Source organism: Apaloderma vittatum, unplaced genomic scaffold (assembly GCF_000703405.1).
Source record: "Apaloderma vittatum isolate BGI_N311 unplaced genomic scaffold, ASM70340v1 scaffold5644, whole genome shotgun sequence".
In the NCBI taxonomy this organism is placed as follows: Eukaryota; Metazoa; Chordata; class Aves; order Trogoniformes; family Trogonidae; genus Apaloderma; species Apaloderma vittatum.
The window spans coordinates 24,069-51,659 of record NW_009710830.1 but is presented as its reverse complement, the minus strand read 5'-3'; the positions used below and the strand labels follow the sequence as shown (position 1 = coordinate 51,659).

General features: G+C 38.1%; 1 protein-coding gene across 1 annotated transcript in view; it reads left to right on the top strand.

The window, feature by feature from the left end:
- The window catches only part of PRMT3 (protein arginine methyltransferase 3), a gene marked incomplete at its 5' end in the record, with an annotated part of 45,707 nt that overhangs the window by 11,744 nt on the left and 6,372 nt on the right, over positions 1-27,591 (top strand). Inside the window, 7 exons of the mRNA XM_009867396.1 lie at positions 527-648; positions 3,074-3,173; positions 9,412-9,490; positions 13,540-13,727; positions 16,354-16,440; positions 25,532-25,582; positions 25,782-25,869. Coding sequence (XP_009865698.1) covers positions 527-648; positions 3,074-3,173; positions 9,412-9,490; positions 13,540-13,727; positions 16,354-16,440; positions 25,532-25,582; positions 25,782-25,869 — 715 coding nt within the window. The remainder of the gene's footprint in view (positions 1-526; positions 649-3,073; positions 3,174-9,411; positions 9,491-13,539; positions 13,728-16,353; positions 16,441-25,531; positions 25,583-25,781; positions 25,870-27,591) is intronic.

Here is a 27,591-nt window from a genome sequence, read left to right as displayed (position 1 = left end):
GTATTGCCTTAAAGTATTTTGTAAAATATTTCTGCACTTGCCTGAAAGCGGGGCTTGGTCTCGCAAGTAACGAGATAGACTGAGAGAAAATGGCCTCAGGTTGCACCAGGGAGGTGTAGATGGGAAAAACTCTTCATCGAAAGGACTGTCAAGTGCTGGAGCAGGCTGCCCAGGGAGGTGGTGGAGTCACTGTCCCTGGAGAGATTTAAAATGTGTAGATGTGGTGCTTAGGGATATAGTTTTGTGGTGGACTTGGCAGTTAGATTTAACGGTTAGACTCAATGATCTTAAAAGTCTTTTTCAACCTAAATGATTCTGTGATTTTTTGTGTGTTAGTTGGTGGCTAGAACTAGTCTGCTTCATTGTCTGTAAAAGGTAGTAGAGGGTGTGGATACAGTTTGGCTTGACTATACAATAGTGAGACTTGATGCTGCTGTTTGCTTTTTATAAAACTGTGAGATACCAAATTCTAACATATAACAAGGGAGATAAGATTTTTATCTTTACTTCCATTTGTTTGTTTCAGGTTGTTTTGGATGTTGGCTGCGGAACTGGAATCCTCTCCATGTTTGCTGCCAAAGCAGGTGCGAGGAAAGTGTTAGGTGTCGACCAATCTGAAATCATCTATCAGGCCATGGACATCATTAGGTAGGAAAACTTCCAGGAGAAGCATGGTAAATATTGCTGTAAGAAGTTATTAAAATGCTGCTACTAGTTAATGATCACTTAGCACTCAGTATATGTTGTGTCTGAAGAATTAACCCAGGTTTTGATGTGCAGTGAAAGTTGTTTTTCCCTCTAGTCAGAGTAATTAAAACAGGGCTGTAGTTAGGGCAGGACGTTACCCAGACCTTTCTCCTAACTTTAGCATGGGGACAGCGCTGCTTTGCTGCAGGGGCTCCAACTGACTGCTGCCAGTCCCTTCTCCTTTCTTACGCAGTGGATGTTAGAGCTGAGACGTGTTCCAGGAGATGTGAGAAGCTTTTTTGGCTGCACTACTTTGAGTTATAGAAACAGTTCCGCTTTAGGTAAACCCAGTAAAAGTTATTTAAGTATGTATATAGAGTTAAGTAAGTATGTATATAGAGATTTTCTGAAAGTATTTTGTAAAAGTATAGAAAGCTATAAAACTAAAGACACTTTATAGAAAATTTAATTTTTTTGTGGAAATTAAACAACTTTAGATCATATTGAAACTGTGATGTTTTCAAAACTTGTTGTGCGTTAATTTTCACCAGTTTTACCTCACAAAAAGGAGACATAGCTTTCTTTGACAAATACGTTTCAGATTTATATGGCATTTCAATTTTAACTTCTGGAAGACATTTCTCTGGTAAGGTTCTTGGTACACAGGCATATTTAAGGGGCTGTCTGACATTACCGTGTGTTTTCTTCCTTTGGAAACCTACTGACCTCCAGTTTTCATGCTGTTTGGAAAGTGATTACCATTATACTGGAATATTTCCTATACTTAGAGGTGTGGGGGTGGCAAAAGAACCAATCCAAAAAAGCCCCAACCCATTTTAAGAGCATGCACGTGGACACACACACACACACACACACACACACACAGTCTGCAGAGTCACTGAGAAAAGTTGTTTCCAGGAGAACTGCAAAGATGTTTCATGGCGCATAAATTGCTGCGGGATAGCACAGGGTGGAAACGACCCTGGGGGAGCGCATCTGGTCCTCTCCTCCTCTGTCAGAGCGGGCTCAGGCCTCACGTTCTGAACATCATCTCTTCTGTCTGAACTTCCCTCATTGCAGCAGATTTTCCTGCAGTGTGTACATTACATGTGTTGTTTTGGGTTTTTCTTTATACATTAGAATTAAAAACAAGTATGTAACGAATTAGTCCTTTTTTCCTCTCTTTTGTTTTAAATTGTGTCTTTGTGTGTGGTTATTTAGAAAGTTATCGCTAGATCTGGTTTTGTCCTCCTTGAGACATTTTGGGTGATAGCTCTTTGGTGTTTTCTTTCTCAGTTTGAACTTCTGGATTTAATTCTGTTTACAGCATTAAATACAATATTAGTGATAAATGTTACTTTTCTACCAGAAGACTGTTGTGTGTAGAGTATTTAACTGATCTTTCCAATGTCCCACATGTTCAAGTAGCCCTTTGACCCTTTCCTTTCCCTCCTTTCATGCTGATCGGTCTCCCATTGTCTTTTAGATTGAATTTTTAATGTCATTACTCATCTGCATTAGAAGCCAGGCAGAATGCAAGAGTAAGATATCAGGACAGGGAGGGAAGGGGCAGAGATAAGAACTGCAGTGGAATGATAAATTTCTTCAGTAGGAATACTCTTCTGCCCTCTGTAAGAATAGCTATTGTGATTACAATATGTGCAAGAAACACTAAGATGGTTTGCCGAGAAGAAAAATACTGAATTGCAAGCATTTACATATTTAGTAAATTCACTGTCATGCAAATTTTGTTTCAAAAACTTTCTCCTCATACAGGGTGGCATATGAGGGACTACATGATTACTGCAGTTAGTAAACAATGCAGATGATTTGGGCCAAAATCACAGTGGGGAGGATGCCTTTATTATGGAATAACTGCAGTACTGGTCTAGAGGGAATGTTTGTTCTCAGTGACTTTGCAGACAGTTTTGTTAAATAAAAAACCAAGTCGTGCAAAACAGCTTTGGAAGGAAGTTAATTTCCATTGCTGCCCTAGTGTGATGAGTGGGCTCTAATCACTACAGACTCTTGCTACAGGGTCAAAGAAGAACTGGAAACAAGCAACTCTTAAGTAAAGAAGAACGTTGTTTTAAATTGTCCTCTTCTCTATTTTCCTGGTTTCTGAAACTTACGCATTTGCATGCACAGCATGTTGGAGCTGTACAGATCTACTGTCTTCCATCTTTGCCTGGCGCTTGATCTGCTGCAATTTTTGGCAACTCGGAAACATTCCCTCTGAAATATAACTGAGAAGAGGAACATTATATTTTGGTGCTTTGTTGACTAGTTAAAAATTATTGGGGGGAGAAATGCAAAATATAGATATCAGTATATCTCTCAAGAGCAAAAATTGGAAATATAAACTACTTCATGTTGTGACTTGCAGATTAAATAAACTTGAAAATATCATTACATTAGTCAAAGGAAGAATCGAAGAAGTAGATCTGCCTTTGGAAAAAGTGGATGTAATTATATCTGAATGGATGGTAAGGTGCATCATTATTCTTTTCAAGACATAGTTATTTTAAGGAAAGAAATGTATTAACTTGATTTGAAAAATTTTTCTTTAAGAGATGCTTTTTTCTTAACCAGACATCTACCATGCTTGCAGCAGTGCCTCTGACAACCTGGGAGATGGGATGAGGGTCCTAATTATGTGATATTTGTATCTAATTGCTGATCCTTCCTGTTTGTGCTCTTTCCACTAAAGGTTCTCTAAATACAGTTGAGCTGATTTTGGTACAGCACAAAGTTTCTGTTATGTACTCAGTATCCAAATCTGCAGAGGAACTCTGTTCCTCAGTAATACTGTTGTAGCTGCTCAGGTGAAAGTAGTGGACAGATCAGTCGTGTAACTAGGTGGTTCTGACCAGTAAAATGCCTTTAGTCCACCAAGACACCTAAGGGCTACCCTAACCATGTGGGAAAGGCAGTAGGGAGGTGAGGAGCATCTGTGTGCTCACTGTCTACCATTGATCCTAGTAAAGAAATCCTGTGTGACAAGACTCCTTGCCAGGCAGAACTTCATAGTGACTGAGTAAGTCTGTTCCCTATCAAAAATGTGTCAAGAAACACTCCTTGGGACTTGGGTGTGAACATGTACTGTTCAGCCTCCTCCTCTCACAGACCTTGAAAATACAGGTTTTATTCTCTGCTATTTGGACTTGAAGGACAATATAATTTTTCTTAAAAAGCTTAAGATTAATAATGAAAACTTAAATATGAAGTTACTTGTTTTGTTTGTTGTTGGTGTTTGTTTTGTTGTGGTTTTGTGGGGTTATTTTTGGTGGGGTTTTTATTATGGTTTTGTTTGTTTTTTAAAAACTAGATGTTGTACTATATACAGGAGCCTTTGGGAGAGGTCACATGTTCACTGTGGGTCCATATGTATTTACCTAGTTTCCAGATAAAGGTGGAAATAAATTGTTTGGGGTTCTCTTAATATGCATATATATATTAGATATTTTGGTGAGCTAGAAATATGCAAAAGTTTTTCCTCTACTGCTTTAATGAACATTATTTGCAGAATGAGCTTAGTTCGAGGTCATTAGTTTCGAGGAAGGTTTAAGCCATTGGCTTAAAGTAGTGGTTTAAAAATAGTGTGTTATGGCTGGTGATTTATGACAGTATAGTGACTTCACTAGAAATGTAAGTATAGTAACTTCACTAGAAATGTAATTATAGTTCTTTCAGGGAGATGTCTGAACAGTTGCCTAATGCGTGCACCAAGAATAATGTTACCAAAATCACATTTCGCATTCTGGAGCCCAAGATTTGGCTTTAAAAGAAACTTGGACGCTTAAGAGCTTAAGTTCTGTTTTAAATCAGTGCCTCTAAGGTGAAATAAAGGATTCTGAAAAGCAGCTTTTGTTAGAAACGAAGTATTGAATGTTCCATGTTTCCCATTTGTGTGCTGATTTACCTTTTAATGTCATCATTACGTAGCCATGTGTACTTCACTTAATTGGATATTCTAAATATTTATGAATGTTAGCATTTTTATGGGTTGCTGCAGTACCGAGATAAAGAGGACAATGCTGTGGAAGTAAGATTGATGGCCGGACAGTGTACGCACTGTTCCAGCCCTGTCCAGAAAGGAACATTATGTTGCCTAGATGCAAATGAAGATTCCTCTTTGTCTGGCTTGCTTGTGTGAATTTGCTTTTTCTTTTCCTTCCTTATGTGACTCTTAATTGTATCGTTGCTCAGGTAGCTACTGTGGTGGGGTGTTTTCCCTCTTTTGTTTCTTGTGTGCATTAAATAATTTTGGACTGATATCGGGATGGGCTGGAGATGGGAGGTATCCGGGATCTAGGGAAAAGGACTAGCAAGTGAGCAGGTCTGAAACACTAGAAACCCTCTTCTCTCCTTCCTTGTTTTCCCTGTTTCTGTGGTGCGATAGCGCTTTTCTAACGCTGAGTAGCCTTTGGGTAATCTTAATATTCTCTATCATTTCTTTTAGTATTTGGAAGTTCATTAATAAAAGTGTTCTATAACACTGTAATAATTCGTAATTTTGCGTAAGAATTGAGCTTTTCTTTTTGTGTTGTTAATCATGCTGTGTAAAGAGCATACTAATCTGAATGCTTTATTTTCTTTACAGCAAATTTTTTTATAAGGCAATTTTATTTTCTTGCATGAAAATATTTTAAATAATTTTTTTCCAACACCAATAGTGGATATTGTTTTTCTGCTCTTCAGATCTTCCCATTCACGATTCTCACTTGATTTTGTTACACACACCCTGTTGTGTCCTTAAACAAATACAAGTTATGGTTTTGAAATGTGTAGGCTTGCTCTGTCAGTAACATATTATTTCCTTTTTAAAAAAAAATACAGATGAGAGATCACCATGAAGGCTGATGTAGTCTGAGAGGGACACGGTGCTGCAGCAGAACATACAGAAGAGTTTATGTGTAGCTGCTGCTTCTTATGTAAATGTGCCACAGGTTTGCAAGGGATTCTTTCCAGTAAAAAATAAATTTTCACAAAATTGAGTGAGGTACATCAATTTTGTCCATCTATTCATGCAAGATTACATTTTATGTTTTGAGTCAGAATCCATTGTTCGACGTGTTTTACATACCTTCTGTAACCTACTTTACTCTGTATTCCAATGGAAACCTTGTAGTTAGAAACTTCAGTTTAAGAAAATACTGCAATTTTTTATACTGATGGGCATTAAAAAAACCAGAAGTTCACTCTCTGGGCCAATAATTGGATAGCTGCCTTTCATCCCATGAAATATTCAGTGTTAGCCCTTACTGAATCTGGAGTACCAAAGCAGGTTGAGTTATGTTACAGGAAATCATGAAATGGATCTTCGATAGACGACTTATTCAAGTTGTCAAATATTTATTCTCAATTCTATCTTTACTTTTTTTTTTTCCTGCGGTACTAAACATTCTGCTAACTCTTGCTATTGTAAACATGCTAATACCACTTTTTGAAATATCTACAGCTTTCACCAGTGACTAGAAAATAAGTGAAGGCAAAACCAAGTTCCACTAAGGTATTTGATGGGAGCTGATAAGGGAAATGTATATTAAGAGGCATTTTTAATCTTAAGTGACTTGTGTTTTAAACAAAGCATTTTTCTGTCATGTTCTCCACACAATGAGGTATAGTGCAAAATTCAGTTTAGTTCTTGTGTCTTGATGCTTTTAAATAGCTTAATCTTTTTCTCCTTGAAGAATATAATAAAGAATACTGAAGCACTAATATTAAAAGAACTTCCTATACTTAAATTGGATGAATTGGTAAAATATTTCTATGTAGCTGTGAACTAAAATGAAAATAAATATTAGAGTGCTGTAGTGTATTTAAATAATAGAGGAAAACTTAATGCGAGTTATTAAGTCATCAAAGTTTTGTGAGCCTTCTGTAGTTCTATAGAAACACAAAATACAAATTAAAAAGATATAGAAACGCAGCAATATTCATGTTCCTCTGGACTGAGATTTGTCAGTGGGCTCGTGCATTTTTTTGTAGCTGACTTCTTGGATGGATGTGATGTGGGACAAACCTGTGCTTGGACTGAGTGACTCCTTAGTCCTGTACAAATCTGTTCATACGTGGTTTTGTTCTTAGCTGGAGAAAAACCATTTCATTTCAGCTTTGAAAATATAAAAATAAGGAACTTCACATTCATTTTGAGAAAGAAATGGCCAGCGTTTTAGTTGAAAACTAAACATGACACTGAAGATGTGTTCTTTATTCAGTCTTTAACAGAGAACATGTCACCTTTTCTGTGACTTGGTTTAGCCACTAGCAAGATGGAATTATTAATATTCAGCTCACAGATTTGTATCCTAGAGATCTTTTTGCAGTAATTAATTTTGAGGATGCTAATACACACTTAAGAAAAACCAACCCCCTGACTGTTACTGGGATGGAGGCAAGAGTGGCCCAGAGCATCACGGGAAGAAGATGTTGACTATCGTTCTCTTCCCAGGCAGCCCCCCTACAGGTGAGGCACCAGCCTGTGAAATTACATTCTAAATTACACCACAGATGAGCACAGCACACTGAGCAAAACGTTTGGGTATAAGTAATGAATGGCTGGATTCAGTACCATTGACGGTTTCTGTAACTTACAGGAATGCTGTAATGAATTGGGGGGAAAGATAGAACCAGGGACAGCAGGGGAGAGCCAGCGGTGCCGGAGTGGAAAGGTCAGGGAAAGGACGGTGAGAATTTAACTGTATTTCTCATGAGAAGGTGTGTCTTCCAGCTGTACTTCTTGCAGTTGTTTGGCAGATGATGGGCATTTTAGGCAGGAAGAAGTAAGTGAGGAGCTGATGCATAAAAATGTCATTTTATAACTTGCTGACTCTTGCTGGTAACTAGACTGAAGATGTGTCCTAGAGGTCACGCTTAGAATACTGTGACAACTCATTTGCAGTTAAAAGCACCTGAAAAGAATTTTTATGAACTAAACACATTCTATTTTTAAAACTGCAAGAATAAGAATAAAAAGAAGAAAATTCTGGTTCCATTCTGTGCTTTTTGGCTTGCTGTAGGTGTAAAATTATCTTTGCCTGATGCAATTGGAGCTTCTGGCCTTTTCAACCATTTTGCAAAGTCTACCAAAATTCATATTGCTCACAAAGCAGTATTTTTTTATTCTAGGTCTAATTCTAAGAACTTGATAGACGTTAGGCAGTAAAATGGAAAAACAGGCAACACTTGGAAGAAAGGCGTCCGGTAGACCACTGTCCTGTTGCCAGGTTGAGAAAAGGGCATTTCTCTGATTTTCAGACTGTTCTGTTTGAATACAAATAAATCAGGCTTGAAGTTCTAGGAGGCTGCGATGTGGATGGTGATGTCTATAAGCAATAGTGAACTTGCAACATTGTTTTATTCGAAGAGCCTTGGGAAAAACAAATATCCAAGATGGCATAAACTTGAAGTAAATTTGGTGATCTTAGCAGTGCAAGTCCCATGCAGTGCTGTCTATCTGCAGTACTGTGGTGTGATGACTTGAAAAATAATTAAAAAAAAAAGACAGTCCCTGTGATTGTGCAAATATGGGAATTGGGGAAAGATGAAGGAAAACTTTTTAGCTTTGGTTTCTTTTGTTACTGCTGACTGGGCTTGTAGGACTGCAGGTCCAAGGTCTGGACTTCCAGTTGTCTTTTTTTGTTCTTTCCTACTGGCAATTGGTGTGTAAATCAGGACATACGGCTGAGCTGTGTTCTAAGCAAAATGAGAATTAGGATGCTAAGTGAAAATCCAAAATGTATGCTGGTATAATTTGTCTGAAATGATTTGATGCCATAAGAACGTGGATGGAATGTGTTACGGTATTCAGTGAGAATAAAGATCATACTCAAGCTTGGAAGATAAGAAGGGTGTAAAACCAGTAAATCAATTGGAAAACAAAGGGCTACACTTCTTTTAGAAATCTGCTTATTGTATGTAACACGGCTATATTATCTCAGAAATGGTTAATTAAGGAGTATTTTTTTATTCAGAAAATTACTCAAATTGACAAAAAGTTATTCTAACCATCTATAGCAGTATGATTAACCTGCTATAAAACTAATCCTAACACCAGAAAAAATACAGAAATATATTTCTAGCCATTTTTATCCTGAAAATTTTTTTAAGTTCAGATGCTGCTAAATGATGTAGAACATCCAGAGACTCCATGCCTTTGGTATATGATTTATTTCCACCTATCTTAGTGAGCATTGCCCAGGCTGGTACAGGGCACCATGAGGTTGCAAATGGGAAGCAGCAAAGATAACATTCCATGTGGTATTTCTCTGACAATAATTTTAATTCTTCCTGCATTTCTAAGAAGGAAGGGTTTTTCTTAGTTGTTTTTGTTTGTTTGAGGGGTTTTTTGTGTGGTTCCTCAGAGTCATTACTTAAAAATCAATACATACAGCTTTTCACTTGGTTTGAGTTGAATTTTATTTCTTTTGATGTTGTAGGACATATCAGGTAATTGTTGGTGTAGATTGGATATTTGTTGCCTGAAGTTTATTAAATCAGTAGATGGTAGGTTCCTGCTTGGGAAATTAAAGGTGATACTTTCTGTAACTGAAGTTTTGAATTGATGGTGCTATTGTTGAGTAATTCACTGGGTTCTCGCTCTTACTGAGGTGTATGAACATACAGAGTTCTGTGTGTTGACAAAGTCTATCTGTAGATTGATTAAATAGGCTACAGAAGAAGTGTAATGATTTTTAAATTCTTTCCTTTTTCTATCAACAGGGTTATTTCCTCCTCTTTGAGTCAATGCTGGATTCTGTCATCTATGCAAAGGACAAGTACCTAGCAGAGGGAGGCTCAGGTTGGTGAGCATAATTCTTTTAATAAATTTAGCTCTGGGGGGAAACTAAATGAACTCGAAGGCTTAGAATAAGCTATGCATGGATGAGAAAGTTGCCCGTCTAAATGAAAAATGTTTCCATTAGTATGAGCTTCAAGGCATTAATTTACCGTGTGGGTAATAGAAGAACATTAGATGGGGTATCAAGGTCTTGAGTTAATGGTATTTTTAAGAATAGAGAGAGTTATTTATTCTTAAGTACAGTCTAAGTTTTTCCTCCCTACTTCTTCCCACACATGTGGGCATTTATTTTCCCCTCTTGAAATCCCAGTTGCTGCATAACTACCAACAGAGGAAAGTAAGTTCTGTTCTGTAAGATGTGATACTGTTTGAGTAAGCTACTATGTAGGAAAAGTGGACAGGATTTTTTTCCTGCGGGCTGAAAGTTGTGTGAGGAGGACAAAGTCTCAAGCACAAGAAGCCACATGAAGTAACTGTTGGAATTACATTGTTTCAGTCCAGCATATTTAGTCTATCCTGGTGGGAATATACCAGTCTAGGTAGGAATGTGACAGAACAAAAGGGTTTTATGTTGAAATACAGTTCTTTGTTCTTTTCAAGTAGCTTACATAGTGTCGTCTTAAGCAGTGTTTAAATGCCTGTAAATATTTTGTCCTCATGTGATGCAGTTTTCTGCATGGGTTCTGCATGCGCTTTATTCATCACTCTTAATTCCTTTGGCAGTATTGTATTTCATATTGACCTTTTCAATCGTAGCCATCAGTCTGGGGTTTTTTTCCCCCCTTTTCTGCTAACCGTGCGCATAGTTAGTTTCACTACACTGACTTAATGATTGGATTAATGACTATGTAACAGTGCTCGCTGCAGTGCTTCCCTTTGGTTGCAGTGAGCTTTTGTGTGCTACGGAGTGCAGCAGGAAAAAGGTTTTATACAATTGTTCAACATTTGGTCACGAAGCTGAATACACAAGCAAGAGATTTGTGTGTTCATGTGTTAAAATATTTAGCATCTTGAACAACACGACAGAATAAGAGCTGTTTTGTTTTCAGCAATATAGAATAGTCCAGCCAGATCTGGAACACGTTTGTGGTGTGCTAGGTATAGATTTATACAGAATATTACAATATAACTCAATTTGGAGGCATATCCATAAGTTATGAAGAATCGTTTTATGTTTAGCTTCTACTTGCAAAGCTTTCTGAAATGCCAAGCAATTTTTGAGCTCTATTGAAACTGCAATAGTATCTTGGTCTCTATTTGTATCGTTGGCAATTTTTTTGGTGGCCTGTGCCTCCAAAAGTTTCCTTTGAGCGACTGGATTTGCTGGTTCTGCAGTATGTTTCTCCTTTGTGCTCCGAGAGTGGTCTTGGGCCCTGATTTGCCTCTACACAGAGCACACTGTATTGTTGACGGGGTGGCCAGATTTTGAAGGGAATGCTATTTCCTTAAGATGCTCCCCAGGAGTGCCCTTCTGCCTGCTTGTGTGGTAGGTAGAAGGCTGTGCCGAAGATCCATGAGAAAGTTTTTCGGCAGCCAGCTCAGCAAGACAGACACTTTGTGCAGCGTAGCTGAGGAGCAGCACATCCAAATTCAGCTCAGCCAAAACTAAGAACTCGGTCTGAGGTGAAGTCTTACCAGAGAAACTCCTGAATCTGCCATAAAGCTTAATTGTCTCTTAAGCCACTTTGTGCTCTTGAGCTCAAGATGGTTTTTACAGGGACTGTTTGAAAGCTGGGGGAAAAAAAACAGAGAAGCAGCTGTAATTTGGCCAAATCTTTCAGTGATTGAGCCGGGAATAGAATCCAAATGTCTACATTTGTGTGCAGTCAGTCATATCATCATTACTTCAGTTTAGCCTGTTGGCACGCTGAAGTGGATTATGCCAAACTATCTAGGGTAACATGTACTGTACATGATAGCTTTATTGGGGAACATAAAATTCTTGCTGCCCGGGACCCATCTGTTGGTTCTTTAGAGCTGTCACTTGCCTGAGTGTAGTTTTTCATGTACACTCAAGTGCAGCGTGCTTTGAGGGGTGATGTAGTTAAGGAAGGCCTCATTCAGAAAACAAGACCGTTTGCTTGTTAATGTCAAAATGGTGCTGGTATTCACCTGGCATTATTTCTGTATATCTGGAGGATTGCTGCCTTACCCTCCAGCGACCCGAAGTTTGCGAGGCGTTGCTGAGGGATAAAGGATTTCCCGTTGTATCCTGTTCACCACGTGAGCTGTTACTCGTGACAGATGACTTCTGGGCACTGAGTCGAGAAGGACACAGATGGTCAAAACGATGAATCTCTGAGAGCACTGAGGAATATGTGCTTTTGTCTGATCAGCATTTTGTTCATTTCACCTGTGAGAAGGACTAATTACTACATTATAGGCTTAATAGCAGAAAAAAATGAGAAGTCTGTCAGGATGGTGCAAGAAATTGTTACAGGATTGCAGAAAGTGCAAAGGGTTTCCAGGGGGATCGACAATAATGGGTGAAGTGGGAAATGCAATTTTAAGCAGAAGCTTTTATAAACATTTACAAAACTCTGCAGTGCTTAGATTATTTAGACTGATACTTAGCTAACATGCTTATATTTCCAGTCAAATTTCCTTAAAGTGTATATTTCTGGACGTGGGTGGGTTTGTGAATTTAGAAGTTAATGTATCACTGTGGTCTTTTGTCTGTGCCTTTCTGATGGAACACAGCTTTATTTTTGTGAAGTCTGAATAGGTGTTGTCTAGTTTTTTGTTGCTATTGAATGGCCAGACTAAAAGTGCAAATTAGATTTGAGCATTAGTGTTTGTTTTTTCTTGTTCTTAAACACTCTGGATAATTGATTATGCACCCAAAAAGTGAGAGATATGGCTAAGTGTGTTCATATGTAGTATGAGCTAGTCATTCCAAATGTAACGTTGTCTTATGGGAGGAAAAAAAAAAATCTTTAGAGAGGATTCTATCACTGCTATGTGTAAGATTATTTCCTTGTGGCTAAATCTACTCTTACTATATAAGAGGTCTAACTTCAATTTGCTGTTTCTGTCTTCAGTGTTTTACAAGGCAAACAGCTCTGCTTTTCTGACTTGCCATACTACACCAATGATTTCTCCTTGCTCATTTTGATATGCTACAAGCTGAAGCAGAGGAAGACAAAATTAATTTTACACTTCAACAGATTTTGGAGAAGAAAAGAAACTTAGCTTCAGTTTTATTAACACTGCCACATTAATGTATCAATGAAACAATAAAACAAGGTGTTTATTAGTAGGCCTTTTGGTCTGAAGCCATGTAAAGAATTCAACATATGTGACTTAAAAGGCTTTAAAACTTCAAAAACAAAGTATGGGAATTTCTTTGTGGAAGGAAACCGAGCTAAATCTAAATTGAGCTTCTGGAGTTTGATAGTGCTATAGACAGCCACGTTCACAGCAGCTGTTCTTTGTGTCTTTTCCAATCAGTAGTGCGTAGAGATTGCCAAGAGATTGACTGCCTTTGCTGTAGGCAGCTGTTAAAAAGGCAAGTGTCAGTCTTCCACTACTATTTGGAAAAGCTGTAAATAGATATTTGTTCTCAAGATATTCTTGAGAGAACGGAAAAAGCACAAAGGAGAAGAAAGCATGAGTGATAGCTGTTATCCTGGTTATTCTTTTCCAGTACTCAGAAATAATTTTTTAGGTTGTAAGGCAAGTACCAGCCAGAGCTGATAAGAAATAAAGCTCCTGAATAAGAACATTTGCTCTTTTCTGGAAAAAAGGTCTTTCCACAGAGGTTTTTTGTACTGAAAACCCTTCACCCAAATTTTCCTTTGCGTGTCTGTCTGCAGTTACCCAAATCATTCTCAGTCAGTCTCTGTATATGCCAGAGTAGGATATTCCAGATTATTTTCTTGAGACGTCAAGTTTCAAGTAATTTCCTGACAGTGGGAATCAACTACAAAGATATTTTGTCATGAGCAGGAAATACAGTTACCAGAATAGTGTGGGGAAAATTAAGTTCCGATGAAGTCCTCTATGAATGTCTAAAATAAAATTTTGTTAATCTGCTTCTGTTATTACAGTTTATCCTGACGTTTGCACCATTAGTCTGGTAGCTGTTGGGGATATGAATAAACATGCAGACAAGCTACTTTTCTGGGAAGATGTGTACGGTTTTGACATGTCTTGCATGAAGAAGGCTGTAATTCCAGAAGCTGTTGTGGAGGTGCTGGATCCAGACACACTGATATCTACACCCAGTGTCATTAAGGTACTGTACTTACTAAATTCCTAAGGACACCTCTAAGTAGTGAGGTGAGGCTTATGAGTGTCTGTTTTCCTTGAGTGTAAGGAAAGGGTAGAGTGATGAACATGGTTGTTAAAAATACACTTTTCAGAACTGAAGTTATAGGCGAGATGAGTTCTCTGCGTAGTGAATGAATGTGCACAAAACGGAAGTACCAAGATGAGGAATCTGAGGCTGTGTTAGCCATCTGACAGGTTTGATTGTGCAGTGACTGAGGCATAGGTGCTTTTTCACCTGCCTTTTTTTTAATAACATTTTGCATGCTCTGCTTCAAGTGGAAGTGTAGTTGAATACTTTATACAGATAAGTTGAGTTTGGTATACAGAAAATGAAGAACATAGAACATGCTCTGAATGAACAGCTACATGGGTGAGTTGAGCTCTGTCAGTTTGTTAGACAAACAAATAAATGAAACCAACATCTTAACCTGGAAAGTGTTGATAACAGTAATAGTTAAATGTGCCCAATGCAGTCTCAAGCTGCTGTCATCTTAGAAGCAAAATCCTTTGTTGGTGATAGTACATCTCCCTCCCTAATACAAACTCTCATGAGCAGTCAGTGTCCAGCTCAGGTGTGTGCATGTAGCAAATCTTGCCATCATGCAGCGTTTCGCATAACTGTTAAGCTTAGTGGTTTCGTTCTCAGTCACAATCATGGTTTTCAAAATAACCTCAAGTCAATGCATGAGCTCATTTGCTGGAGTTGCAGTACAAAGTAGTGAAATTAATGAGTGGAGCAACAGTGGCATTATTGGTAAATTGTTCTAATCAATAGCCATTCCACAGAACAAATGGATTATATTTTTGAGAGAAAGCTTAAAAATCTTCCAATTTATCATATAATTATTAGAGAAGGTATTTTAGCATGTTTGCTCGGATGAGCTGCTGCTTGTTTTGTATGGTTTGTAAGGTAATCTATCAGGAAGCAAAACACTCCCTAAAGAAAGATGAGGCACCATCAAGAAATGTTGATTAATGATGTATGTGACATTTCATTTCAGCGGTATGCAATGTTCTTGGGTAAAGCATTTTAACTTGAGTATTTAAAATAAGAACTTCATATGTTGAAAAAATATGGTGGAATTTTTATAAGCAACCGAAAACTGAACCTTACTGCTTTTAAAACTCTCATGCATATATATATAGAGAGAATATTGAAATGCAAGTTGCAATTTGATTTGACAGTGTTGTCATTTTTCTGAATGCTGTTGTTTTGTGCTGATTTCCAAATAGCAAAGGAGTTCTTTGCCTTGTGTGCTTTTTCTCCTCTGTTGTCACTGGTGTTTCACATACTGACACATCACGTGATTGTGCTGCTGTTCAGAAGGACCTCTGTAGGCTGGAGAAATGAGCCATCTGGGTTCCTGTGCAAAAGGCCCAGGGCAACCCATGGGCAATGCAAAATCCTGCAGAGAGGATGAAAATATAATCTCACACATCAACTGAGTCTGGGGACCTACTACTGGAAAGCAGCCTTGCAGAGAAAAATTTGGGGGTTCTGGTCAACACCAAGTTGATCATGAGCTGGGAACACACACCCTTGTGGCAAAGGCAGCCAACCAGGCTCCTGGGCTGCCTTAGGAAGAAGACTTGTCACCAGCAGCTCGGAAGAGAAGCATCTTGCACCACAGGGAGATGACTTCTGGGTTGCTGTGCCCAGTCCTGGGTTCCCCAGTCCAAGAGTGAGATGAATGTACTGCAGTAAGTGCAGTGAAAGACTACAAAGGTGATGAAGGGACTTGAGCATGTGTGACATAAGGGAGTGGCTGAAAGAGCTGAGGTGGTTTTGTCTGGAGAAGAGAAGGCTTGTGGGCAATCTTACCCATGTGTATAAGTGCCTGGGGATGGGGGCGAGTAAAGGAGGTGGAGCCAGACTCTTCTCAGTGATGCTCAGGGACGGGACAAGAAGCAATGACACAGATTGAACTTCAGGCAGTTGCCTTCAAACATCGGGAAAACCACTGTTTTACTGTGAGGACAATTGAACTGTAGCACAGGTTGCCCAGAGAGATTGTGGAGTCTCCATCCTTGGAGATACTCAAAAGCTGCTTGGCCATGGTCCTGAGCAACCCACTTTAGCTGACCCTACTTTGAGCTGGGTGTTGGACTAAGTGATCTCTACATGTCCCTTTCAACCTCAGCTATTCTTTGATCAGTACAAAACTAACCCGGCAAATAAAAAAGCCCAGTTTTAACCCACATCATTTTCATAGTGTACTTTACCACATGACTACGGGAACAAGGAGTGAAAAAGGTCAAGGTGCCTGTAAAAGCTCTTTAATTTTAGCAGTGGGCAGCTGCCATCAAGAGCAGCTCACTTGAATGGGGTGAGCTGCTACATCTAGTTCCATAAAACTCGCTTCTAGTCATAGTGTCTGATGTATTTTGGCATTTGGGCAAGGGGGGTTGTAGGTGTTTTGTCAGCATGTGGATAGGATTAGGTGGCCCTTCCTGTTTCTGGAGAGCTGAATTAATATTGCCTTAGACAAGTTGTCTTATTGTGGCAGCAACAGTACAACCTTCGTCCAAAGGAAAATCTTAATTTAAATTCAGCACTGTTACTGACAGAATTGTATTATTCCTTTCAACAGCATATTGACTGTAATACTGCATCCACTCCGGACTTAGAATTCTCTTCAGATTTCACCCTGACCATTACAACGAGCACAAAGTGTACGGTAAGACAATTTTAGCTTCTTCATATATGTTCAGTATCACATTGAACTAATGGACAATGGATTAAGGATCGTTTATCATCAGTCCTTGCCTTGAAACATTAATTTCTGCAGCACAGAAGTGTCGCAGGAGCCATTTTGTAAAGAGAGATGGATGGAGAAGTCCCGTAACAGCATCACAATATAATAGGGGTAGATGAAAAAAGGGAAGGGTAAGGAGCATTAACATTAGAGTTTTACATTCAGCATCAATTACAATTGTTTCTTACAGGTTGATATTAAAATATCCCTATCAAATTTGACAAAAAGTTTGTCTTAGACTCTGAGATCTACAGTGAAAACTAAAGTTTTTGTAGTCTAGTGTATTGTGATACTTCTGCTGGGAGTTTCATGCTTAGCTTTAAGTCACAGCACATCACAGAGTCAAGTCCAAAGGGGTAATTGGTAGCTAATTTTTAATATATTGTGCTAAGTCTGCTACAACTGGTTTATTTGACTTTCACATATGTTTATGAGGAAGAGATGCAGACTTTGTCTGATACAGACATAAAAAATATGTTGCTGTATAATATAAATGTTTAAGCTGAAAACACAATCTTGGATGTCTACATCAAGCAGTGTAATACCTGTTTTTTGGATCGATCTGTGTTTTCACATTACTGCATATGGCACCACTTTTTGAGCTATAACAGGATGCATAAGAATTTGTTGATGCTATAAAGTGAAATTTTCCCACGTATATAAGTTAAAGCATTGTTATTAGTTATGTAGTATTAGTAGCTATGTACAAATACTTCATAATTTGTCAATTGTCACCAATTAAGTAAAGACATAGTAATCTCTTGGGATTTATTAAATGTAAATTGGAATAGTAAATGGAAAATATATATTTTATTGTGCATTCACAGAGAAAAATCTCCTCGTTTTAGTTGTGATAGAATCCTAGAATATTTCTGGTTGCCTCTCTCAGGGCAGGGTCAGTTCTGATTTCAGGCCAAGCTCGAGTGGCAGCCCTGGGTTAATTTTTTTGTTTGTATAGCCATTTTTGAACAACTGATTAATTTAAACAGAAATCTTTACAAAATCTTGCTGATCTTTTTAATATTTGGGTAGAGTAAAACAGGTTATTTTGTAAATGTCATAATCCCTATGACTAGACCTTTTTGAAAACTTTATTTCTGTTTGATGGTGCCATGGTATCGTTAACTTACAAATCAAGATGTACACCTGCATTTTATGACTTAGAAGGAGAGGGAATTGGGGGGAAGAAATTTTGCAGTTAATGCAGCTTCTAAAAAATGATCAGAACTCTGTAAAGTATTTTGCACTTCATCATTTAGGTTTATTGACACTTTGAGTGAAATTTCCACTCTTTCTGTGATGGATTGTAGAAGTTTAGTTGGGGGTTGACAGTTCATCCATCATATCAGGCTGCCTAACCTTGCAGTAAATGAACAATAAAAGTCCATTATTTATACTGAGAATTTTTGAAGAGATGCTTTAGGATTGCAATTTGTCCTATGAAAATAACATTTGATGTTTTTCTTGTTTATGTTTTGTTGTTCTACTGGCTTTTCATGTTTTGCACAAAAAGAGAAACCTTCTTATATTTCCAAAAATTCTAGCTTTTTGTACTTGACTATTCTTATTTTTGTGATTTTTTTAAATATGGGCATTTAAAAATATTTTTCCTTATTTACGAAAATAACAACTTGGAAATCCATCCTTGCATACTGGTGTTTAATGGATGTTTTTAGCTCACAGCCTACGGTTCATTTTGAGGCAGCTTCTTCTCAGCCCTTTCTCTGCCATAAATGTATGAAAACAGATTTGGCTGTCTTATTTCTAATGCTGCTGTCGACAGCCAAGCGAACTTCACACCAGCGTTACCATCAGAACTAGGCCTCCCTCTCTCAATTCTTTAAAAACCAAACAAGTGGAAAGCTGAGGTGCACGGTGCTGTGGGTTTTTTTGCGGAGTCTATTGCAGCTCGACTGCTGATTTACTCTGTGCCGTGGGGTTATGGGGAGTGCGTTTCCGTGCTGCTCCTTGGCAAGGCTCTGCGCAGGTGCAGAGGGGTGTCGGGCAGGCGTTCTTTCCAGACACCTGGAAACGTGTCCACAGCACGGAATGCGTGGTTGCTGTTGCTGAACTTGGGTTTACAGAAGCTTAGCGCTGGTGGGAAGTCAATTAGCAAGTACTCCACAGAAAACAGTTGTGGCCTCATCTCCTTGGAGTGTGCAACAGAACATTAATGGCTGAAGTGCTGAACTTCCAGCTGACAACTGGAGGCACTGCCCGTGTTGGGTCTGTTGCATCCTCCCACCAGCCTGTTTGCACTTCTCTGGTAACAGGACAGTAAGTTCTAAAAGCTGTCAGGGGCTGTAATGCTGTCTTTTCACCAGCTCATCACCGTGTTTGGTTTGATTATGACTTGGAATACCCCCAGGACCGCTCAGGCAGAAGGGGCTTCACTTCTCTTATCTATGGCACAACGTTCAATACCTCTAAAATCTGACCTCTGTGTTTTCCTCAGGCTTTTTTTGTTTTCCCCTTCAGTAGATACTGTTAGAAATGGTGTTCATTTTCAGTCTTGGAAAAGTTGACCTCTTCTTGACTTCCCCGTACTTCATTTCTGGTCTTGCATTTTTTTCTGATAAAAATTTACCATTTACTTCCTGAAAACTGAAAATGCAGGTATTGAGATAGATATTCCTCCTCTTGATGGATATTACTGCTGCTCTTGCTCTTGGAAGGCCTTCTTGCTGACCTCTTGGCTAATTATCTGGTTGTATAATAGTGCCACTTGAATTGTACTTGAGGTTGTTGAAAACTACCTGTCCAGTAGGCAGTAGAGGAACTTGTTTTCTGGTTAAATGGACTGAGGACATAAACACACAGACTTAGTGATGAGCTTGTGCGAAATAGAAAAATTGTGCAGTTAGTGAAACCTAAGAGCATAGTGTTAATAGACACATACCTGATTTGTCTGTTGTTCCACCTGTAAATTATTTTAAATTACTCACTTTTTTATGACCAAAAAACCACCGTATTAAGCAATACTCATAAGAGATCAGCCTGATTTCTCTCTATAGGTGCATCGTATATGTATTGCACATGATCCTATAATGTGTTTATTGAGTTCTATCCTTAAAACTATGCCTAATACTCTAAATAGAGTTCTTTTATAGCTGCTCAAGCAATTAAATAAGTCTTAAAGAAAAAGAAAATCCTAACAAACCCGAGAAATTTGGAGAGTTTAGGCAAAAATAAACATTTTAAATGTATCTTTGTGATGTGTAGTCTTACAGAAGTTTTTGGTGGGAAGTCAATGTTTTTGTCAGAGCACATTCTTTCTCTTTTTTCTTATATTCCTCCTGTGGTTTACCACAAAGTAGTGTATTTTAGCATTAAGTTTATTTATCATTATTTTAACTTTCAAAGGTTAAAGATTTTCAAAGCATCAAACGGTTGCGTGGAATCATTATATGAAATTGTTTCAAGGCACTCTTAGTGCAAGTTGACTTGATTTCAGTCTTACAAAGATAATGGCCAAAAATAAATTTAATTAGCCTGCAAAAGTGCGTTTTCCCAGTAAAGAGCAAGGGTTTGTCACTGCTGATGTTAATGAGACATCTGGCTAATATCAGTTAGTAGATGCTGCTAGGAAAATATTCCATTAATTGTATTGTAAGTTGATCACTGTATGAGCTTTTGAGATAAAATATGATGGTGATTACCCTCGGTGTAGAAATCAATTGACAAACTTTCTCTCTTGTTTGCCAGCGTTTCCCCTGTGAGTCCATCAAGGTTGATCTTTCCTAGCTGAATAGCCAGATCCCCTGGGAGGAAGATGGCAGTATCTCATCATTGCTCCCAGGAGATCTTGTCAAAGAGCAGGGGATGTGTATAAAAAAGTGGGAGGGAGGAAGGGAGTGAAGAAAGGATAATGAACCAGAGGACGTGACTTCTGTATTAAAACCTTTAGGAGGAAAAAGGAAGTTGAGTTGTCTGGAGAAAATTATTTTGACGAAGGACAAGTCTTTGCTTGTTAAAATCTTAAATGCTAGACAGTTTTCATTTCGTAATGTCTGGTCTTCCACTTGGGAGCCAACAGTGAGTATTAGCATATAAGTCTTTAATTCCAGCCTTAGGGAAGAAGCTAAATTTTTTTTTTTTAAGCTAAAAGTTGGAAGTCTGGCTTCGAGTACCACACTTTAACACACCTTGAATGCTCAATTTCTGTTTCAAGGAAAGGCTTTTTCTTTCTCATCTATTTAGTTACTGGTACACTCCTTTACAGTGATCTCCAGATTCTTAATCTTCTTAAACCACAAAATTGCTAGATTTTAATACCGAGGGGTTTCTTTTCCCTGTGATAAAAACGCAGCAACTCTGCTGCGTGGATGACAAACATTCCATCTCCATGCTTGGATGAACTCCATCAAAAGCACATTATCTCCCACTTCTGTGGCCAGCTGTCTAATTGTATTTGTTGTAGCCACTCACTGTTGGAACATGATACTAGTGAAGACTAAGAATGATAAATCACTCACTGTAGGTGATAGCGATGATGATAATTTTTAATTTCCTTGTTCCTAAGTGAATTGGGAAAGCTGCCTTTACGAGTTCTCATAAGGAGTCGAGCAGTCTCATTTGTTTCATCCTGTTAAAATGCTGTGAGTACAGCCAGCCATTTTCTTTAGAAAAAAGCCTTAGCATTCAGATAAATTTGAATTAAAATTTAGACTCCTCTTTCCCATTTCAGCTGAAGGCTTTAAGTGGAAGAATATAAATAATATGTACTAATATTCATCTATTACATGTGTTAAAGCTTTTGTAATCTTAGTAAATTTGGTTTGTGTTACATGAATAAATGGGGGAAAAAATAGGCTCAAACTAATTAATCTGAGAGGGAGGAAAAATATGTTGAAAACAAGTGAATCTTACTGGGAGGACCTGCTTCATTTACGGGTTTTTTGTGTGTTTGCATGAACACCTTAAAAACATTCAGTGATGTTTGAAGAGCTTAAGCTACTTTACACAACGTCTTTGTGAAAATCTGGATATGACAAAATCAGGTAGAGGTTAGTGGCTGCTATTGTAATTTCAGGAATATTTTATTCTTAGTTGGATAAACTCTTTGTTGACCTTTATGGGATGATGCTTTGCGGTCTCACTGCTGTACATCCATTCCTAATTTTTGTTCTTTATTTAATCTTAGCTCCCTGAGTAAATATGGAGACTTTATTCTAGGGTTGGAGTTTTTGCTCTCATAGCTCTGCTTTTCTCCTAGGAATTTATTTGAGAACAGGAAGAATAATATTTCTGGAGTGTTTCCTAGTATTTAACATCTTTTGAAGCTAGAGCTTGTGTCAGGCTAGAGTTGCAGTTATTTATTACCAGTTTAGATAGTCATTATTTTTGTTTTCTTCTGTCATAGTATTAAAGAGACTGGCAATTGAAAGATTCTTCCAGAGAAGGCTTAAGTTCTTGCTGATTAGTTATTGGTGAAGTTGTAAATTAACTGTCAAAGGTGGAGCAAAAAAGATGCGGAAAACTGTGATGAAAGAAATGACTGTTACATTATGCTTAAAAAAGCTGAACAAACGCAACCAAACAAAAAATACCAACCAGGGCAGTAGTTTTAAAACAACATCTAGAATTTATGGGAATGTTATTTGCTTGTTCTTTTTTTTTTTTTTTAGTTTGACTCCGTGTAAAAAAGATGCCATACTTAATAAAAATCACCCCCATGTTCCATTTTAATGTGCTTGTGTCTGTGAATGCTTCTAATTTGCCACTTGTGATTTTTTTTTTCTTTTTTTTTCTACTTAGTCGCGTGTTAAATTTTACAAGAAGAAGGGAGGACTTAATCTTCCTGCAAGCTGTAAATGTTGGAAATGTCTTTGTAGTATGGCAATTTAATACAAGTTTGTGGTTGACTGTTACAGCTACTGCAATTTGTGGTAGTGTTCCAAAGTGAAATGTAAGGAAAATGTTTTGAACTTCACTTTTCCAGTATTATTTCACTGAAACATGCTTAAATATAGAAGATACATATTGTGCACTTCAGACTAAAACCACTAACAAGTAGTGGGGAAAAAAAAGGTAAGATATAAGGGAAGACAAAATTCCTAAAAAGAGGATAGTAACCTAAGCTATGATATTATAACTGGCTTAATACTATCAGGTATTTCGGCTTTGATTTGTGTAGCTTTTTAGATTTGTGATTTTGTTTTTGAATATACACGACTATTGATTGTAGATGAAACTATAGAAAGCATCACAGAATCATAGAATCATTTGGGTTGGAAGGGACCTCAAGGATCATCTAGTTCCAACTCCTGCCATGGCAGGGACTCCTCCCACCACACCAGGTTGCTCAAGGCTCGGTCCAGCCTGGCCTTGAACACTTCCAGGCATGGAGCATCCACAACCTCTCTGGGCAACCTGTGCCAGTGCCTCACCACCCTCAGGGTGAAGAACTTCTTCCTTAGATCTAGTCTAAAGCTATGCTCTTCCAGCTTCCACCCATTCCCCTCATCCTATCACTACAGGCTCTTGTCAAAAGTCATAATTTGTGTGTCCTTTACTGGCTCTTGTTTATTCTTTTCCCAAGACATCAGTGTGGGGTACCAGAACATTTCTGTAGTGGTACGAGGTTTACACTGATGCCCCTTGAGGGCATGTGTTTTGGTTCAGTGTTTTTAGCACTTGTATCTGGGAGTATTGAAACAGGCTTCTGTAACGCATTCAAAAATCTGTTTTTTCATAGCTTTCAAGGAAGGTTTCCTCTGTAATCCTTGGAGTTCTGCAGAAGGTGGTCTTTGTGATGTATAATAGTAACTGTTGCTACCTCTTGATTTAGATAGTCCAAGTTAGTGTTTCAGGTTGTTTCAGCTAGGGAAACCATTGATGGTATAGCGAATAAGGTGTTTATTCTACTCATTTACAGAAGGTGTACAAATCCTGTTTCCCTGAGCACGGGAGAAGGCACAGGACAGCTTCTTGCTTGTAACTGCAGTTTCCTTTCAGCCTTGATCCCCTCAAAATGCTAATCTAGGGATGTTTTCTCAGAGTGGTATGTGGGGTGTTTCTTTTACTTCCTACTACCAAGAAAGTTGCATCCACCTTAGCTATGGTATGCCTGCTTGGAGTTTTCAGCTTTCTGGCCCAGAACATGGTTTGTCTCATTTTCTCAGGAAACCAATTTTTTCCAAGGTGCTATTTGTAAGTGTATCAACAGTATTGACCTGATGGTTGAAAAATATTTTTATGACTAATGTCCAGAAAAGATTGTGCATCAATAAAAATACAGTCTGATGGTCAATAAAGCTTTGTCAAGACCTTCTCAATCTTTACTCAAAAAGGCAGATTAGAGACAAGGCTGGAATTCATTTGGCAATGAGATGCTCAGCATTGAGTGATAGGACTAAGTAAAGGGATGGAAGAGTCACCATTTCCAGCGTCTAGTTCTCATTTGTCACAAAGGTTTCTCGGTGTCTCCTTGGGCTTTTTTTTTTCAGTTGGTGTTGTTTGGGTTTTTTTCTTTAAAAAGAAAGTTTACCTAAATCAGAATTTGGAACTTTCCGTGTTTATCTGGAGAGATCTTAGGTTGAAAAGCCAACACAGGTGCTTTAATATAGACTTACTTTCTTTAAGGTACTACTACGTTGGTAAAATCTGTTCTGGATTTAGACTATGGACTAAAAAATACCAGAATGGTTTATCTAGCATTCAGATTATGTATTTCATAATGATAAGGCCCTGTGCCATTCAGTTGGTACCTTAATTTTGTAAGCATGTCTGACTTTTTTCCCTTCCCTATTTCTGAGTCAATATGAGGGTCATGCTACAGAACTCGTCCTTTGTGACTATGCAGAAGAACCTGCGTCCTAGACTTAGAGAAGGAGACAAACACTGATGTTGTGAGAGGAAAGTTATAGCTGGGTGTTTGCAGTGAGTTTTCTTGCAATGGGCTTGTCGTCATTGAACTGGTGTGTATCTTGTTTGACTGCGCTAGACCTGCTGTGGGGAGAATCTCTTCCTGCTGTCACGGGTGTAGAGTCCCCAACTGCTTCAGCTGGAGTAACTCGGAAGCTCTATTCCCAGACATTTCTTCAGGCTGACATGTAATAGAGAAGTACCTTGGGCCCACGTCTTATTCGCTTTAGCCTTGTCATAGGAGGCAGTTGAAAGCAAATAAAGGTGAACATGGACAGGGTTTCAGAGGTGCAGCTATGGACTGGATGGTCTCTTATTCGCATCTTTTAGTTCTTGACTTAAATTCTTTGAATATCTGGGATTCCCATAAGACTTTTTTGTCAAAAAAGCAGGCCACGATTAAAAGACTGTGTAAGTAATAGTGTCGGTATGCTGTTTTGTGTGCAGACTTTTTGTATTTCTTTTCATCTTTGATCTGGAAGAAAAATCACATTAATGAATTATGAACTGATTAGAGAGGCTCTTTGTGAGGTTAGGAGTGGTATAGCAGGAGGGACAGAAGAACAGTTCCAAGGAATCCTGTGGAGAATTACTATTAGAAACCATTAACTACTGGAAAGACCGGCATGAAGTGTTTGTGAATCTTTTTCCTTATCTGTGTGTGTAGTACAGGAAGAAAAACATTCCCTGCCTCGTTAATCTTCTGCCTCTGTTTACAGGGAACTTTTGTGGAGGATAGCGTTAAGTAAAATAACTCATTGTGCAGAATCCCCAGTACTGGGTGGATATTTAGTGAGAGTCATAGAGGACAAGGACTGAATTTTATGCTTGTGGATTTGCACGTCTGAAAGGCTGTTTTCTCGTACGTAATTCTAGTTGCAGTTTAAAATGTGTGGATCGTCTTGGAAACTCAGACTCAAAGTTATAGTGGGCTGAATATTCACAAGTCGAACAAGTGTGTGATGACAGGATTTTTTTTACTTGGAATTTCTGTCATGCTTAAAAGCATAAATCTAAGCTTAGTGCTTGAAAAGGAGTCGAAATCCTGCTAAATGTATATATTAATGACAGACTTTCTTACATGTCACTATTATTAATGTAGTCACTATTATTAATGTATTTGTTGGTTTGTTGCGTTTTTTTGTAGGCAGTTGCTGGTTACTTTGATATACTTTTTCAGAAGAACTGTCACAACAAGGTGAGGATTTGGGGCTTTGCATTCCCAAAATATCTTTGAGAGATGCGGGTGGTTTTGTATTTATTCTGCCTCGAGATGCTTGGCAGTGAGTCTGTTTTGTGGCAAACACCTCGTGTGCCTGTGTGTTTGGTAGCTGATTGATGTGATGTGATATCAAATATGTTGTTCTTAATCAAACTCTTGAACTCTTCCATTGCAGGTCTTGTTTTCAACTGGTCCCCAGTGTACCAAAACACACTGGAAACAGACAGTTTTTCTCCTGGAGAAACCAATTCGTGTAGAAGCAGGTATATTTTAATTCAGATGTGGTGCAGCAGTGTTTGTGTTACACTGCTGTTAGCATTAAATTGAAATCTAAAATACTTTTTTAATGAAATGTGTTAAAAAAGAACTAGTAAATGTTTCAGCTGCTGTTAAAGAATTTTTTTTTATCTCAGCAAAGCACTGGAATATATATGTCTGTACAAAATTCATGTTAAAAATACATATAAATGTCTGCATAGGTATATTGTAAGTGAGCATATGTCTTATACTTGCATAGATCTATACTGTAATTTTGATGAGAAAACATATATATTGAAGCATTTCTAAGGCATAAAGATGTAAGACCAGAACACTACTATTAATGTTCTCATTAATTTTAACATTTAACGTTAAGTATCATATTTATCAAGTGATAGCAAAGGGATTTTTTTATAGCACTCCTGAACTGTACTGTGTTTGTTAAATGAATCATGAATATATGTATGGGTGTTGTACCTGGTACTGTGGGATTACTCTGTAAATTGAAAACAGGTTCAGTGAACTCACAGCCATGTACTTGAGCCGTTGAAGTATGGAAGATTTTTTTTTGATACACTGTACATTTTTATAAAATAGATAAGTACTGTAATATGTTTCACCTTGAATTTGATACAAGCAAAGCATACGATGTGCAAAGCAGCATCTACGCTCAATTAAGCTGCTGCTACAATTGTCTCTGACAGTTATCAGTCATGACAACTTTTTACCAGAAGCTTCTTTCCTAAGTCACTATGGTCTTTGTTATCACAGAATCACAGAATGTTAGAGGTTAGAAGGGGTCTTTATCCAACAGATCATTTCTCCCCTTTGTGCTTTGAGTTTTTCTTCTTAAATATTTTTATGTACGTATTTTTAGGTCCTGTGACTTCTTGGGGTGCCCATATACGTCAGTGCATTTGTACTTGGCTTGTGTTCTGTTCAGTTTCTCTTCCTGGATGAGACTGGCTAAGGTCTCCTTGCTGCAACTCATTAAATTTCAGTGCCACAGAGTGTGAAGTGAGATTTTAAGTGCATTGACATTTGTTAGAATGTGCACATTATTTAATATTACATAGATCATTTGGCATTTACCAAATGTGTGAAATTACTAGAGGTGTGCATGGCTCTAGAATTCTATCTAAGTGCAGTGACTTTCTGAAGACAACTGGAGGAACAGTGTGTTTTGAAGCAGCGACCACAACGTAGCTAACCTTCAAGATCACTTTTGCCGTAATTCCTTCCTTTCTCTTTATTAGCTCCTATTTCTTAAAATTATTCCTTTAACAAATCTTCTTACAGCTGTGTTTCTCTTTTCTCCTTTTCGTGATTAAGTTTCTCCTTCCTACCCTTTCTGTCTGGTTTTATATCTTACATAAAACTACCACATAATCAAGAGATTCTCTGTTATTTCTACTGCTGGAGAAGGTTCTGAAAGAAACTCTTGATGCCATTTCCTTTTCCTTTGTAATCCCAGTTTTAATTTCTGCGGGATATTAGTTGTTCATGGATGACATACCCATCAGGGCAGAAGGTAATTCGTAATAGTTACATAGGAATGTTTCTTCATTTAAGGAATTTTTTTTAAAACCCTCATGATGGAGGGTAGGGAGGCTCTACAGAAGGATCTGGACAGGCTAGATCTTTGGGCCAAGGCCAGCTGTATGAGGCTCAACAAGGCCAAGTGCCAGGTCCTGCACTTGGGTCACAACACCCCCCTGCACTGCTAC